The following is a 16,363-nucleotide window of genomic DNA, read 5'->3' as shown; positions in this document are numbered from 1 at the left end:
TGGGATTATTTTTATATTCTCTGCGGTTTTCGGTTTTCGCCATCAACGAAGAAGCAGCTGTGTTTTTAAGTTGAAACTGGATGGGATACGGTGGAGACGCAACAGCGCGGTCAGTCGTCTGGTTAAAGGATGAGTCGGGTGATACTCAACAAATTACGCAATAGTAAATATTTCCTACTAACTAAGTATTATCAGTGAGTCATTACAATGAACACATACACCATCCTGATGCCTCAAAAACTCACTAGGCCACCAAATATAGATTAATCCGCGACTGAAACTAGTCCCCAACAAATGCACCATTTCCTCAGGAATTCCTAATTATGCCTTTTTTGACGTACAACCCTGGAAAATTGGTCTGGAGTCTCTCTGTTGGGAGCTGATTGTCTTCCAGCAAAGATCTTCTGTGTTGGGAAAACAGAAGTGATACAGAACAGAATAGAAACAGCAGATCATGTGAGCATGTCAGCATGTGAGCAGATCTTCCTGACTGAACTTTTGCCCAAGATTCAAAGGTTTATGACTTCCGTAAGGTGTTTGTACACCTTCCACAAAATCTCTACATCTCTTCTCGTGGTTTCTCGTATTTTGATAAAGTTGGGTTTTCCGTCAAAGCCTGGCGTCTCCCAACAAATGTGTGAATGAATCTGGAACCTCCTTGTTCATGTTTGATTTCAAAGCTGCGTTCCTCTGAATGTGTGTGGACAGACCTACAACCAAATCAATCAGGAACGGATCTTATGACACCTCGGAGACAGACATCTTATCCACGTATAAACTGTTGGCCTAGCTGGTTACACATCCATCAAATCAGAGCGAATTAAACGTCTACTTACCAAATAAGATATATAAATAGATAGACCTACACGTCACTACTCCTCGCTGATTTGTTTTCAGTGCTAAGTAGCAAATGTTCACTGGTAATTTGCGGGGTATCTCTTCGACTTCATTAAGCTGCGTCTTCCAAATGTCCCAAAACATAATGTAATATGTTCCAGACCTGCTGGACGGCAGGTATTAAACCGAAAGGGTTAAGAAGCCGCCGACTGCTCTCGCTCTCTGTGCACAGGCGTTTCAGAGTAAAAGCAAAAGTCTCGTTAAAGTGGATAAACCGAGCCATTAGCGTCACATTTTACCAGTATGCTAGCTGGTAGCTGGGGGTGATTTCCCACCATGTAGACCGCCAAATTAAATTTTACTTCAATTGACCCCCGGTGTGTGTTTTGGCTCGTGATCTAATTGGCAGGCATGCTCACTCTTTGGGGGTTTTTCTTTGTTTTTGGGAAAGAGAGAGCTGAAGGGATCGAGACATAAACACTGCTGGTTTGTGGAAAGAAAAAAAAAAGCGTTGTGTATAAGAAGCTAACTGAATCTGATTTCCACCCATAGATGTTGCCTTAATATAATTTATAAGCTCCAAACTGCTGCTGAACCTTTAGATCAGTCTGGACAGAGGAATCCTACTGACAGCTCTGAACAAGTCAAGAATTACGTCCGACTCGACAACAAACCAGAGTTTTCTTTTCCAGTATTCACTTTGCTAGCAGCCGATCAGCTGGCTTGGGTTCATAATGAAGTCAGATCCAAAGTGTTGGCGGCTTTTGCAGCTACTATACAGATACAAGAGCCTGCCAACGTTTGGCTGCAGTCGAGCGTCGAGGGGCTTGTCTCAAATAACTTCATTGTGTTTTATGTTTTATTGGTTTGAGCTGGTGGGAACGAGGTTTCACATCTAAACTTCTTTCTGTTACCGCATTTTAATACGAAACCCTTTTCTCTCTCCACTTCTGGCATTTGCTTCCCTTTTTCTCCTGCTATTTTCCTTTCTCCGTTACCCCTTCCTTCTCTACTTTCTGCTCTTCTTCCTCTTCCTTCACTCACCTGTCTCAGATGTCGGAGAGGAAGGTCAGAGGTCGTCTGAGAAGTCGTCCAGAGGATCCATGGCGGATCACCAGTTCTCAGACGCCGACGACTCGGAGGGCGGTGAGGAAGATGGGGATGAGGTGGACGACGAGGACGACGAAGAGGACGACTACGACGGGGACTCCACCCCCAAGACTCGTTCGCGCTCCACCAGCCCGCAGCCCTACGGCCTGCCCTCGCTCTCCATCACCGCCGTCGCCGCCTCCCACCCCGTCCCCCACCTTTCCCACCACTCGGCGTCCGACCTCCTGGGCGGCGCCAACAAGCCGCCTCTGTTCGGCTACTTCACCACCGTGCCGAGTATCCAGATCACGCCGCAGGACCCGGCCGGGAGGGAGCACGCTCAGATTGAGTATCAGCGAGGCCAGCAGAGGCCGCTGGGCAGCAGACTGCTGGTTCCGCCCTCCTCTTCCTCCTCCATGGAGGAAGACCTCCCCATCCCATCCCCGGACCTCTCCTCCCCATCCTCCCGCCTGTCCTCACCCGGGCTGGACCACTCCGGCTGCCCGTCCCCCATCTCCCCGTCCTCCTCACCCTCGGCCCGCCGCTACCTCTCCCCGCGCCGCGACCTCTCGCCCCGTGCTGGACACCTCTCGCCCCGGCGGGACCTCTCCCCCCTGCGTCACATCTCCCCTAAAAGGGAGCTGGGTGCCGCGGGGGGATACCGGCGAGACCTCTCCCCCAGGAGGGGACACCTGTCTCTGCTCTCCCCTCGGCCCACATCTCCAGCAGGAAGAGACTACAAGCGCGACCTCTCGCCACGAGGCCGCCACAGGGGGATGATCCGGCCGGTGTCTCCTCGCCGAGGGCTCCACTACCAAAGGTGAGCTGGAGGGGGAGAGCATTTCAGTTACTTGAACATTTTATGCTAATTTTGGCCCCGTGTTAATGTGATTTGTACTGGTTTGTGATTACCAGCCAGCAGAGCGGAGCGCGGGGCCTGAGGCAGAGCCATCAGGCTGGGGCGTTGGGTCAGGGAGACTTCGGCCCTCTGGGACGTCGCAGAACCAGCGCAGACATGGAGACGGTAAGAGGCATCTTTGATTCGGTCTTCAGAAGAAAACACTTTTAGTCATTTTTATCTTTTATAGTTTTATGCGACGAAAAGTCAACTTGTGTCGCCTTTAGACATAATAGTCAGAATTCTTGGACAATTTTAGTTTTTCTCAACTCCGTCGTGTAATTTTAATGTGGAAAACCTCAAGTTCAGAGACAGACCCGTCTGACTGATGAAGCTGAAGCGTTCAGAGAGAAGGAGGGAAAAACAGACAGAGAGTTTGAGAGAGAGAAAGAGGGAGGATAGGGCCGCTGGTTCTGGTGGTAATGGGATCTTGGCCGTCGACGGTGGTGGTGCAGTTAATACCGCGGCTGTTTTTCTTCTTAAGAGCCCCGCTTCAAACCCCGGCTCCCGCTGCTGGTCCCACTCTGCCCGAACAGCCCTCAAATAACTGATTAATGTTTTAACAATCACTATTCATGCACGAAGCGTTTGACCGAGGCCTCCTTCCACGAACACCTGCTGTCTAGCACCGCAGCATTTCAGTTTTTACGCTTTTTGGATTTTGGTTTGATTTTCCACCATGACACTTCTGTTTGTTGAGCGTTGTACGCCACCATTAAGTGTGTGTATTTGTGTCGTGGGTTGTTTCGTGCTGCGTCCGAGAAGTTTTTGTGCAAGGGAAGAAGCTGTCGAATCCACGATTGCGTCCTCATGGTTGCCTCCTCTTGTGTTTTCCAGGAACATCTTCCTGGTTCACTGTCTTCAGGGGAACGGGACCAGGGTGGTAGCCGTGGTAACCAGTCAAGCCCACCCCACCAGGTCCTGTTCAGTCACCTTCCCCTCCACTCTCAAGTCCAGGTATTTTATTTTATTTTATTTTATTTTATTTTATTTTATTTCACTCTAATAAAATTTATTTTTATTTCACTCTAATAAATTTTATTTTATTGTATTTTTTAATTTCTATTTTAATTTTTTTATTTTTAATTATATTATTTTTAGTTATATTATTGTATTGATTTTTCCTGTTTCATTTAGCTTTTTATCATTATTATGTTTTTAGATAATTATTTAAATAGAATTTTTAATTAATTAGACCTGGTAGTAAAATGAGAAAGTAAATATTGATGCATCATTGGACTCATCCGTTGACATCGACTCCTCTCAGGTGCGTTCACCGTTCCCGATGATCCCCATCGGAGGGATCCAGATGGTACACTCCGTCCCGACGTCGGTCACCACCCCTCTGGCCCAGCAGGGGGCGCAGCCGGCCGCCTCCCGCCTGTCGCTGCAGAAGAGCACGTCGGAGGACTCCACCACCAGCGAGTTCGCCTCCCAACATTTCGCCCCCTTCGCCGAGAGGGAGAGGCGAGGGGAGAGGGTGAGAGAGTCGGCGTCACCCCACCGCTCCTCGCAGGAGAAGGAAGAAGGAGGCGAGAGGCAGGAGCAGGAGGAGGGCATCCAGACGTGCACCAAGGCCATCGCCTCGCTCTGCATCGACTCCGAGGAGAGAGGAGGAGGAGGAGGAGGAGGAGGGAGAGGGGATGAAGGGAATGATGGAGTTAGAGCTCCCTCCTCCTCTTCCTCCCCTTCAGCGTTGTCCCCCGGCTCCCATCATCATCATCATCATCATCATCATCATCATCATCATCATCAGCAACAGCAGCGCTCCATCTCCAGGTCGCCTGCGTCCCCCCACCCGTCCCCGTCTCCTCCTCAAGGTCCTGGGATTCAGCACTTTAGCGGCCTGGAGCTCAGGCCTCCTCACCCCTCATCGATCCCCGCCTCCCCTCACTCCTCATCCTCCTCCTCCTCGTCCCCTCACCCCGCCAGCCCCGGGCCCGACGCCGCCCCGCAGCCCCCGGCGTCGTCCAAACCTCCCCATCTGGAGAGGGACAGGGACGGAGAAAGCACAAAACGAAGCAGGGACGTGTCGTAGGGGCCCCCCGGGTGGGTTTTTTTTTTTGGAAAATATAGGAAGGGATGAAGTGCAACAGAGAGAGAGAGAGAAATAAAAAACTTTTGCACACTTTACACACATATTTCTTCTAACACACACTCTCTCTCTCTTACACACACAAGAATACAAAGATGAAACGGCGGCTCGTCAGGACGGACTTTTATTGTATGTGCACAGCATGCCTGTTTCAAACCGGGACGGGGTGTAGGTGCGGGGGTCGGGGTGGAGGGGGTCTGCTCTCAGAGACTTTCTTATTTAAAGACTTTTAAAGAGGATTTTGCATCCGCCTGCAGTAAAAACTCTCACCAACACGAGCCCGACCAAACTCTGCTGAAAATACAGAATAAACAAAAAGGACTCTGGTTTAACGGTACGGCAAGTTTTAAAAAGAAAAAATATTAAAAATGGACAGCTACGTGTGTGCCTTTTCTTTCATCTTTATTCATTTTTTTTTTTTTTTTTGCTTTATATTCTTATAAGCAAAAAAAAAAAAGCCGGAAGGTAAATGTAAATACAGTACAATACTATCAGCTTTGTAATAAATGCAATCCATCCTCCTCCTCCTCCTCTTTCTCCTCTTCCTCCTCCTCTTTACCCAGACAGCTGTTTATCATCTTTTTCTTTTCTTTTTTTTGGACACCTTAAAAGTCTCGACAAGCGATGTGAAGTTATGGATATTACTATTACGTACGGTTGCACTAAAACATATTTTTGTATGAGTGAAATTTAAAACGATGGCTTTTTTTCTCCGTGTGCGTGCGTGCGTGCGCGTGTGTGTGTGTGTGTACAGCGGCGATTCTATAATACTATTTATTATTGTTACCATGTTTCATAAATTGTACATTTTTTTCTTAAATGTCGTGGATGCCTTTTTCTATGTAAAGCATGGGTTTTTTGCTATGGCTTACATTTAGGGCGAGGATATGTACACTGTAATATGGCTTTATATGTTAGACCTATTTATATACGTCTGAGTGAGCCCCTCCCCCCCGCGCCCCTCCCCCTCCTCTCTACTTGGAGGTATATACACATAGAGGATTTACCAGAATATTTACCCAGCATATGAATACATACAGTATATAAAATCTATCAACCTGTCTATCTATCTATCTACCTACCTATCTATCTATCTATCTATCTATCTATCTATCTATCTATCTATCCATCTATCTGCACTTAACATGTAGAATGGCATTCACATTAAGGTTTATGGTAAGTTTGCTTGTACATTTTCTCTCTGCTGCTCTTTGCCGGTCCCTGGTTGTGATATTTTCCCTTTCCTTCCTCGTTTTTGTTTTTCTACTCACGTCCGTGGTATTATTTCCTGTTTTTATTTTCAATTTGCTCTGAGCATTAAGTGAACGAACATGCCTTCTCGCACCGAGTCTGAAAACCCTTCCACTCCGTCACGCAACGCCCCCCTCCCCCAACACTCCTCTTTCCCCTCCCCCACTTTCCGAGAGCCATCTGCGTTCGAGATTACACAGAGTTAAGGTGAATATTCTTTTTTTTTTTTACCTATACAAGGAAACATTCCAGTCCATGTAAATATTCAGTCATCTCCCCCTAAACACACTTTTATTTTAGTTTTTATTTTTAATTTTTTTTGCATTGATGCACATTATGGCCATGGCAATCAACCCACTGACACTCTTATTTAATGGCTTTATTTCTGGGGACACAGACACACACACCAAACTTTCTGACAAATGCACCTTATAGTTCTTCTACGAAAGTCCCAAAACTTTTATTTTATTTGTTATATATTTTTTTTTCTGCAGCAAATTTTGATTGAAATTCAAGTGTTTAGGAGGAGAGAACTGCTCTGCACTCTGAACCCTAAAACTGTCTGAATACAAAAAAAAAAAAAAAAAAAGAAATAAAATAATAATATTAAATTTCACAGTTGTGACATTGAGACTTATTTCTGCACTGCTCTTTTTTGGCCCATCTGCGACCCCGCCTCCTCTCCTGCATGTTTATTATTTTTTTTTATATATATATATATTTGTAGCTAAGCAATATTTAGCCAAAACTCTGCTCACCGGCAGGGAGTGTATTTGTTGCAAGGCAACAACAGCGTACTTTAAAAATCCTAAAATCAGGAGAAGAAGGGAGCAGTCGGGGTTGTGGTGTTTTCAGTGACACAACTCTTTTTCTCTTTTCGACAGTTTTGGGCTGAGTCGGGCAGGCTGCAATGTGAGTGTGTATCTGTATTCTGTAATCGGTGTGTATTCGACCAGTATATCCTCTTCTTACGACTCTTTTTCTATTTCGATCCTCCCTCTGTTATGTACACTCTATCACGACGACAATGATGTCTTTAAAAACAAACTCTCTTTCTCTCTTTCGAAGATATCAAAGCACAAGTCATTGTATAGAAATGACAACAATACAAAAAAAAAGGACAAAAAAAAAAGGTAAACGTGCGTATAAAAGGGTAACTTTTGTGATGGTGTTCTGTGGAATTAATACGAATATCATGTATGACCCCAGTTGCAACAAGGAATCGCAGCAGAAGTGGAAGAAATGGATTGTTGTTTTCAAATAAATATGAATAGAATTTTTTGTCTGTGTCTGCACATTTATTTTTTTCTTTTCCAGAGTTTGTGTTTCGGGGTTCAGTCAACATCAGTCACTTTGAGGCAGCAGACGGTGCCGCTTAAAAAAAGAAAATCTACATTTCTGCATAAAAACGACTCAAAATATCAACAGATTTTCACACAAGTCCCGAAAGGAAACAAAGAGAACCCAATCGAAACTAATTAAAAAGCTGTTCTCCTTGCACAAGAAAGTTTGAACCCTTGTTTCCAGTGTCTGCTGTAACCTAAACATTTCTGGTAACTGCTGACCACTCGTCTACAGCAGCTTGGAGGAATTTTAACCCATTCCTCAGAACAGAACCGTTTCAGTTCTGAGATGTTGGTGGGTTTCCTCACATCAACTGCTTGCTTCAGGTCCTTCCACAACATTTCTATTGGATTAAGGTCAGGACTTTGACTTGGCCGTTCCTAAACATTCATCTTGTTCTTCTTTAACCGTTCTTTTGTAGAACCACTTGGGTGCACTGTTTTTCTGAGCTCCTCAAAAAGCTCATTTGTGTGTGCCATAATACACTTCCACAAACATGTGTTGTAAAGTCCAGTATCTGGACCCTAACCCTAACCCTAAGACACAGCAAAACGAGACACTGGATGACAACTTAGTCTCATCACATTGATTGAAAACACGTCTGAACAGGTGGACTTGAAATTAACTTGTAATCGTAGAGGTGCACTTACTTTACCACCTCACAGAGAAGTAATAATGGCTCATTTTCTTGAATAAACAAATAAACAAATATAATATTTTTTGCTTCATTTCCTTGATTGGGTTCTCCTTACATACTTTCAGGCCTTGTGTGAAAATCAGATGATGTGGTTTTTATACAGAAATGTAGAAAATCTGAGGTGCAAATAATTTTTTTTTTAAGCATTACTGTATGTCTGTGATTTGTTTTGCTGCCCCCAAGTGGCCAAAAAGCCAATCAGCACAGCTTTAAACAGTGGAAATCACAAATATCGCAGTTTTCTTAAGTGGCGCCATTGACTGGGCAAAACCTCCTTAACTGTAGTATAATAGAAACTTCTGAGCTGTGGTTAGTCAGAATTTTTTTAGATAAATCACAAAAATAAAGCTCGATAGAGATTCATGTTCTCATCACATAATTATTTAGTGTCCATGTAAAGAGATGAGCTTGAATCTCTGGTGAGAATGATTTCGCTCAGGTTGAAGAGGTGCCGTCCAGGTAAACGTATCCAAATTCAGCAGTGAATCAGTCCATCAAAACCACACAGTACAGACATCTCGGAGTGTTCTGTTGGCATTTTCACACGTTGAATCTGACACTCGTTGCTGCCTGGCACGTCTTTCAAATTTCTTTGCATCCTGTTTTGATCCTCCGATGACTCATCTGTCAATCAAACGCGTCCACAGCCTCATTCCCTCGGAGGTTCGGAGGCTGCAGGATTATTTCTGACGTGCTTTTTGTTTTGTCCTCCAAACGCAGCAAGTAAAAAGTTAACTGGAAAGGCGACGGTTTTTATTGTGATTTCAGTTGGACGGATTGTGGTTTGTAAAAACAAGAAAGACACCAGAAGGCAATCATGATAAGAAAAAAAAACAACAACACTGAGGGCATTGTTTAATGATTTATGATTTGAAAGGGATCCAGTTTGTCTGAGCTGCTTACAGTAAAGTCAACACCAACTCCAGTAATAGTCACATAGAATAAATAATGGTAGTAGCTGCAGTATTGGTGTCAGTAGAAGAAGAACTGTTTGAACGAGGTCAGCTAATAAGTCCTCTGCACACATGAATGTAAAAGAACTAATTCCTTTATTCTGCCTTCGCCCCCCTTTTCTGTCCTGCTCATATTTCTAATTTTAATGCAGTCCCTGTCATTAACCATGTCCCACATATGTCTACCTGTCTTTTTACTGTTTTTTTCATTTTTTAATATTTTTTCATTTTCTCGTTGTTGACACAACTGGGTTGGCGTCGACTTACATTTACTCTGTCAGTCTGTCCACGCGTCGGTGAGTCCCGCAGCCTTTGATGGGGGATGATCAAGCGAGTTATTTCGGGCGTGATTAGCGTTCGGAGGAATCGCTTTCATCACTGGTTTTTAGGAAGACGTGTGAGCGTGGCGCTCGTGGCTCGGCGCTCGTGGCTTGGCGCTGGCAGCGTTTGGAGGCCTCCCCTGAGACGCCGGTGCGTTACAGTTTTCCTCACATGTCTTTGTGTCCGTGTTTGTAGGAGTGTCTGCATGTTGGCTGCATGCATCTGGGAAAAAAAACACAGGAGAAATATTTTACATGTTGAGATGATCATTCAGTCAATTAAGCATTCAGTAGGTACATATTTAATATTTCCAGAGATTAGCGCGTGATTAACACCTTCTTCACAGTCATTGCTCTATGAGGTTCATACTGTGAACATTGCACATTCTACTGTATGTCTGTGAAGGTTCTCAGTCATCCAGGTCATGGTATATCCAACAAAGGTTCAAAAAAGGCAATTGGACTTGTAGATTTTTAGAGAAGACATTTCACCATTCATCCGAGTAGCTTCTTCAGTTCTATAGTTCTTCGGTTCTTCAGTTCTAACAAGCAAGTTTTTTCAGGAGGAGTTCCTATTTAAACCTCAGACTTCCCACCAGTCCCCTAGAACTGAAGAAGCTACTCGGATGAGTGGTGAAACGTCTTCTCTAAAAATCTACAAGTCCAGTTGCCTTTTGAACCTTTGTTGGACATTCTACTGTATGTTCATATTTTGCATATCCCTGCACAAACTGTAACGGATGCACAACACTTTATTCAAAACCTGAAATTTTACATAATTTAACATATTTTACATGCTGGTATTTCTTCTAAATGACTCCATTTTATGCTTCTTAATTTACAGTACTTCCTTTTATAGTCTACTATGTCTGCTTTTATTGGTTACTTTCACATGGGCTCTTGCTAAAGGACAAAAATGCCCCTTGTAAGAACAGAATGCAGTAAACCTTTGATAATCTGATAACCATGTCAACACTTGATCTGCTTGTTTCCCTCTGGTTGGAATAAATCCATTCTAAAAAACCAAGGAAGAAGGACAAAACTAAGAAAGAGCATTGCTGGCCCCAGACCCAGCCAGGAGAGCACCGACCCATGACCAGATCCCTTCCTGGACAGGCCCTGTAGAGGGTCCAGTTGAACTTGCAATGACTTAGGCAGAAGATATTCTCCAAAGTTTGGAGACAAAGCCAGAAAATGGTTAATTATCAGTCTGCATATGCACAACAAGTAATGGCAAAATTGTATTTTATGCTCTTCCTGAAAGAAGACCCAATATGACAAAAATAAAAATCATGAAAAAGCAACATTTTTCAGCTGTGGGTATCCCCGACTCTTAAAAATACCTCCTGTGCTAGCTCCATATTCCCATTCCTCATCACACACATAGACTACTGTGATTCAATATGAAGCGTCTAGCAGGCAGTAATTATGTGGAGCATGTTGCTGAGCGTATCATTTTACAACAGGCACTTATTTTGCAAACTCACGCTATCGCCGCCGCACGGCCAGAGCCGCAGGCCGACGGACACCCTGGGAAAGCTCTCATTTCTGGTTGCATGTCACCCAAATCGGCTTGTTTACATGCCTTAATGGTTAGTAGCAAACAGCCTGTGGTGGGACGCCCCGGTTGTGCATGAGCACGTGTGTGTAGAAGGGAACACCACGTTTAGCTGCAGTGCTTTTCCCAGCTGTAATTAACGCTAAAGATAAAGCGGGGTTTTTCTAACTACGCCAGGTTTTAGGAGATTTCTTCTGGCTCATTTGAAAAATTACAGATGCTCCACCAGAACATACAGTGTTTAACTTAAATATGGAGCTGCTGATGTAAAATGCTGGCATATAAAATTCACCGTCTTACTGATTTCTTTTGAGTTTGCGTTAAGCATCGTGCAGTAGCCTCCACATGCAGTGATTATCACAAAAAACTACCATGCCATTCAAAGTAATAATCTTCCAGAAACAAAAAAAATAAATAAATATTTAGTCAAATCCAAAACCAAACTTAGATCAAAAGGATTGCAGCTATAAAAATGAGCATGCATGTCCGAAGTTCCTGACATTCTCATGGTTACCCATAATATGAGCAAAACATGCAGCAGGCTGTTTTTATTTTATTACTGTATGGCTTTTGGGGAATTTGAAAGAAGGAGCATTTTATGATTGACTTCAGTGAAGGTTTGTCATTTTTTGGTGGGACCAGGGGAGTGTGGAAATGATTCTGGAAAAAAAAAAAAAAAAAAAAAAGGACAGCCCGTCTCTATTTCCTTACCCACTGGTCAAACTGACACTGGAATCCCAGGGATATGGTTGGCCCAGCGTTGTGAGTTTGGATCCAGAGTCTAATCAGTTCTGTCCGAGAGTGGAGCCACGTTATCAGTGATCCGTCCACACTTCCTCTAGACTCACTGGCGTTTGGTTAATACTCTACGCTCTGCTCTACCCCCACCAGTTACAAAGAAATGTTGGATTATACACTGCACTTATTTATTTTCATTCCTCCTCTCATGGTCGAAGCCAACTGTCAATCATCATGATGTCACATCCTGTTTTTATAGCGTCAAACAACTAACTAAAACGAAACTTCTTAGAAAAATGGACCCTTGAACATACATCAGTGTTAACTACCTAAAACAACAGAACCCATGCTTAAAAGAAAATTATTTGATGTGTGTTTTAGTGTTTTAATTCGGCCCATCCACTAACATGAAGTAGGCAGAGCTTATGACCTGTACTGCAGCCAGCCACCAGGGGGAGCTCCACATGCTTTGGGTTCACTTTAGAGGAGCTGTCATGTCATCTACTTTTTTTTACAGTCTATGCATGAAGCCACATTTGGATTTCTCTTTTCAAACAGAGTTCAGTGTTTTGGGTTAAGTTGATTATCATGTCTGTTATATACTTGCATTGTTTCCTCAGTGGATGCACAATTTAATGTACACAATCAACATGTTTATGTCAAATTACTACATATATTCAGTATGTAAATGCAGTTTTTCACTATAAAATGATTCTGATCATTTGAAGTCAAAGAATCAGCTGAATGAGCAGCCTCTGTACTCTGAGCTACCCATAATACCAGAAGCCTCATTTTTTTTAAAAGGACTGGCTGAATGAGACTACATAGAAATACGAGTCTATTAAATCAACAGGTGTTTTTCAGCGGATACAGACTCTCTGAGGTTATTGTTTGTCCTGCTTAGCAACCGTAACCAAGGAGCGCGGAGAAGAAGCGAGGCTCTGACAAAGGCTAAATCTGGCCTGAAAGTGGTTCAGTCTGTCCAACATCTTCCGCCAACGCTTCCAAATCTGCACAGATCCGTCTTCTCCTGCACGCAGAAGAAGGTCGGAGAATGTTTGGAGGCTTTCTCCCCGGAGGAGGAGAAGTCGCATCAGACTGCAGAGTGGGATGTTTCAGCTCATCGACGCCTTGCTTACTGGCGAACACACACGCCGAGGACACAAAGACCACCCGTTGCTCTGTATGTGTGTGCGTGTGCATGTGTGTGCACGCAATTTAGTGGTCTGTGCATAAGTGAACGTGTTTGTGTGTCATAGAGGCATCTGTTCATTGGAATAAACAACTTTCCATTTTTAGCAGCCAAGAAAAAAAAGAGGGGTGTATGCATGTGTGTGTGTGTCCTTGTTTTTATTAAGTTGTGGGGGCCAAACTCTTACCAAATACTAAGATTGAGTAGCCATGTTGTCCTTGTGGGGCCATTTTTCTGGGCACCACAACTTTTTCATGAACAATATTTGAAGATTTGGTTTTAGGGTAAAGGAACTGGACTAGGGAATGCATTATGTCAATACAATGTACGTTCAAAGACGGAAAGACGAGTTGGTGTGTGTGTCTGTGTAAAACCTGGTACTGACCACCACAAAAACAAAGTTCTTCATAATACTGGAGTTTTGGGAAGAAACGCATCGCAGACCCTTCCTCTCTGTTTGCATCAGTGGGGAATGTGAGGAAAGGATGCACATGTTTAAATTCCTGGCCGTCCACATCTCTGAGAGAGGGCAACAAAGACTCCACTTCCTCAGGTAGACCAGGAGAAACAGCATGGAGAGGAAGCGGCTGGTGACCGTTAAGCGTGTCCCACATACTTCAATATCGGGGGTTACGAGCAGGATCGCTGCAGAGAAAAATGCAAAAGATACTTATTAAAAACAGCACAAAAGATCAACGGTGGCATGCAACCCTCACTGGAAGATCTTGCCATGTCACGCTATGGGTTAGAAACCTCATAAAGGATCCTACTCACCCTGGACACCACCTTTTTGAACTGTTACCCTCTGGTTAATGTAACCCTAACCCTAACCCTAACCCTATGTTTTTTTTTTTTTATTACGTTTATTACTTTCTACATATTCTTTTCCCACTGTTTTTAACCAACCCTGGTTTATTAAAAGGAGCCAAACGAAGGTATTTTATACATTTTATCCCCTCATTCTGAGCACTGCGTCTTCTTCCCTAACCTAACCCTAATTACTAAGCTGTACTTTTATGTTGAGCAAGTTTTACTACTTATGTGTGTATGTAAATTATTCTGCTAAAGTTATTATTATACTTATTATATTATTTTTTATATCATACTTATATACTATATACTATATATATGTATATATATATATCTATATATATAGATATATATGTATATATATCTATATATATATATACAGAACTTTTCGATGGTTAAAACTTGTTAAGACTTGGTGTTAGGGTAAAGGTAACGGCCTAATGAAAGCATTGCAGACCTTACCACTCACCTTACAATGAGGTTATTGTTAGGATTTGCCGTAGAGGTGCCAGCAGGAACATTTCAAACTGAATTCTTCTGTTGTTAGGGAGGATGTAAAAGGAACCCACTGGAATTAGTCTCTATGAAGTAAAGAGGACAAAATAAAGAGGAGGTCAGAAGATCAAGTAGAGAGAATTGATTCTGTTGTGGTCGTTAAAGAGGCGAAGAAGAGGTGACACAAGGGGAGAAGAAACAACTCTAACCATAAGATTAGCTTAGATGAGAACAGGAAGGACTGGACGAATAGAGGAGGGAATAAAAGAAGGTGGCAAACCTGGTGAAGTCTGAGGGTTGGACAAAGTAGAGAAGGACACAACGACAATAGTTGGCAGACAATGAGAGAAAGAAATCACACAAAAGATGAAGGAGGATAACTGAAAGAGAGATTCCTTCTATGGTTTGCAGAAGAGGAACAGACAATAAATGAGCTGTAAAACAAAATGAGCAGAAATGAAGACAATACAAAGTAGAAACGACATCGAGAATTTTAGCGGACGAGAGAAGGGAGGGATGGGAAGGGGACGAGACTTCCAGGAACAACGTAACTTGACAGGAAGAGGGAGGAAAGAAAGGATTATGCCAGGAAATAAAATGAAGTGAGAGGAGAAAAATGACAGATTTAATGAACAGATGAGGGAATTTGAGAGAAAAAGAGGATGGGATGAGAATTTAATTTCCAAAATAAGAATAACGGAAAAAAGGCAAAAAAAAAAAAAAAAACTAAATCCAGAGAGAAGAAAAGGACACTACAGACGTGTTCTTTAACGAGAACCATTTTTATTCCCTCCAAAGTAACATGACAAAGAATCAGAGAGAGAATCAGATGGGAGTGAAGGTGAGGACAAAGTGTGGAGAAACGTCCTCCATGATAATTTCAAAAACCAGATGAGAATATAAGAGAAAATAAGAAAATAAAAAAACATATTAATATAAATATCTGATGAAGGGAAGAATGGAAAAGGAAGGGCAAAGTGAGGGGACAACATGGAGAAGTACTACTGTGAGGAGAGGAGAGAAACAGTTATTTCTTAATTAATATGATGAAAAATGAGAAGATTAGGCTAGATTAGTAAAAAAGACGGAGGATGAGAGACGACCTGACAAAAACCTAGAAAGCTTTTCTCCTCTAATATTCCCAGTTGGAGGGAAAGAGATGAGGGAGGAGAGGTGGTCAAATGAATAGACTTTATACTATATTTTTTATATAAAAGAATAGAAGAAAGGGGACAAGCAGACAAACAGAGAGGGAGTTGCTGATACGACCACAGCTAGACCCTGACCCCTGTTGGCCAGCCGAGGTACTGCACGTAGAGCTGCAGTCTTGGAAGAAATGACAAATGTTTTTTTTTTTCCTTCTGTTTCCTGGAAGGGCATCAAGAAACTTCAGGCCGCTCATAAAACACCCTGAGTCACAGCAATACAGCAATAAAAGAAAAATAAATAAAAAAAGATTATTCCATCAAAGGGACCAAACCTCTCCTTGAAACCGAAAACATTCAAACAGAGCCAAGCTCTTCTAGGTAGCAGCTGGCATCAGACGGCCTGAAAAACTGCTGACTGTCTTGTTCCTGTTTTCAGCTCCGAGTTGAGTTACATGAAAAACAGGTGTAATTTGTAAATGAGTGTATCTGTCCTGTTTGTGTGTCAGTGTCTAATAACTGCCAGATGCGGATACAGTTTGCCGTCCTTTACTGGAACCGGTGTGAGTTAGAGGCCGGTGCAGAGCGGCAGCGCAACCTCCTGCGTGGGTATAATATTTGTTATTTATCGGCCGCACGCTGAGATCTGTTTGATTCAAAAACAGTTTTCTTTTTCATCTTCAATTACGAGACCAAAGCTGTAGTTATGTACGTGGTTTAACTTGGTGACCAGAAGGAACTTGTCAGCATTTAACTTTTATGCAAGTTACAATTATGGCAAACCCGCACATTTCAACCACGTCACGTTGAAGGACCATAGCACGTTTTTGAAGAGATTTTTAAAAAAAGCAGGCTATAGATGAGTCCAAGTTGTGGGCTGAAGAAGACACTTTACGTACATTAAATGGGTGTTCAACTCTGTAAAATATGCAAAGACATGT

General features: G+C 42.9%; 1 protein-coding gene across 1 annotated transcript in view; it reads left to right on the top strand.

Moving 5' to 3' along the window:
- The window catches only part of hivep2a (HIVEP zinc finger 2a), an 18,420-nt gene extending 13,357 nt beyond the window's left edge, over window positions 1-5,063 (top strand). Inside the window, 7 exon segments of the mRNA XM_084560351.1 lie at window positions 616-635; window positions 1,891-2,746; window positions 2,842-2,950; window positions 3,662-3,781; window positions 4,092-4,532; window positions 4,535-4,573; window positions 4,575-5,063. Of these exon segments, the coding sequence (XP_084416477.1) occupies window positions 616-635; window positions 1,891-2,746; window positions 2,842-2,950; window positions 3,662-3,781; window positions 4,092-4,532; window positions 4,535-4,573; window positions 4,575-4,862 (1,873 nt within the window). The 3' untranslated portion in view covers window positions 4,863-5,063.
- The last annotated feature ends 11,300 nt before the right edge of the window (window positions 5,064-16,363 follow it).

Source organism: Chelon labrosus, assembly GCF_963514085.1.
Source record: "Chelon labrosus genome assembly, chromosome: 14".
NCBI classification, from domain to species: domain Eukaryota; kingdom Metazoa; phylum Chordata; class Actinopteri; order Mugiliformes; family Mugilidae; genus Chelon; species Chelon labrosus.
Note: the sequence above shows the minus strand (reverse complement) of the source record. Positions and strands in the feature narration are given on the sequence as shown.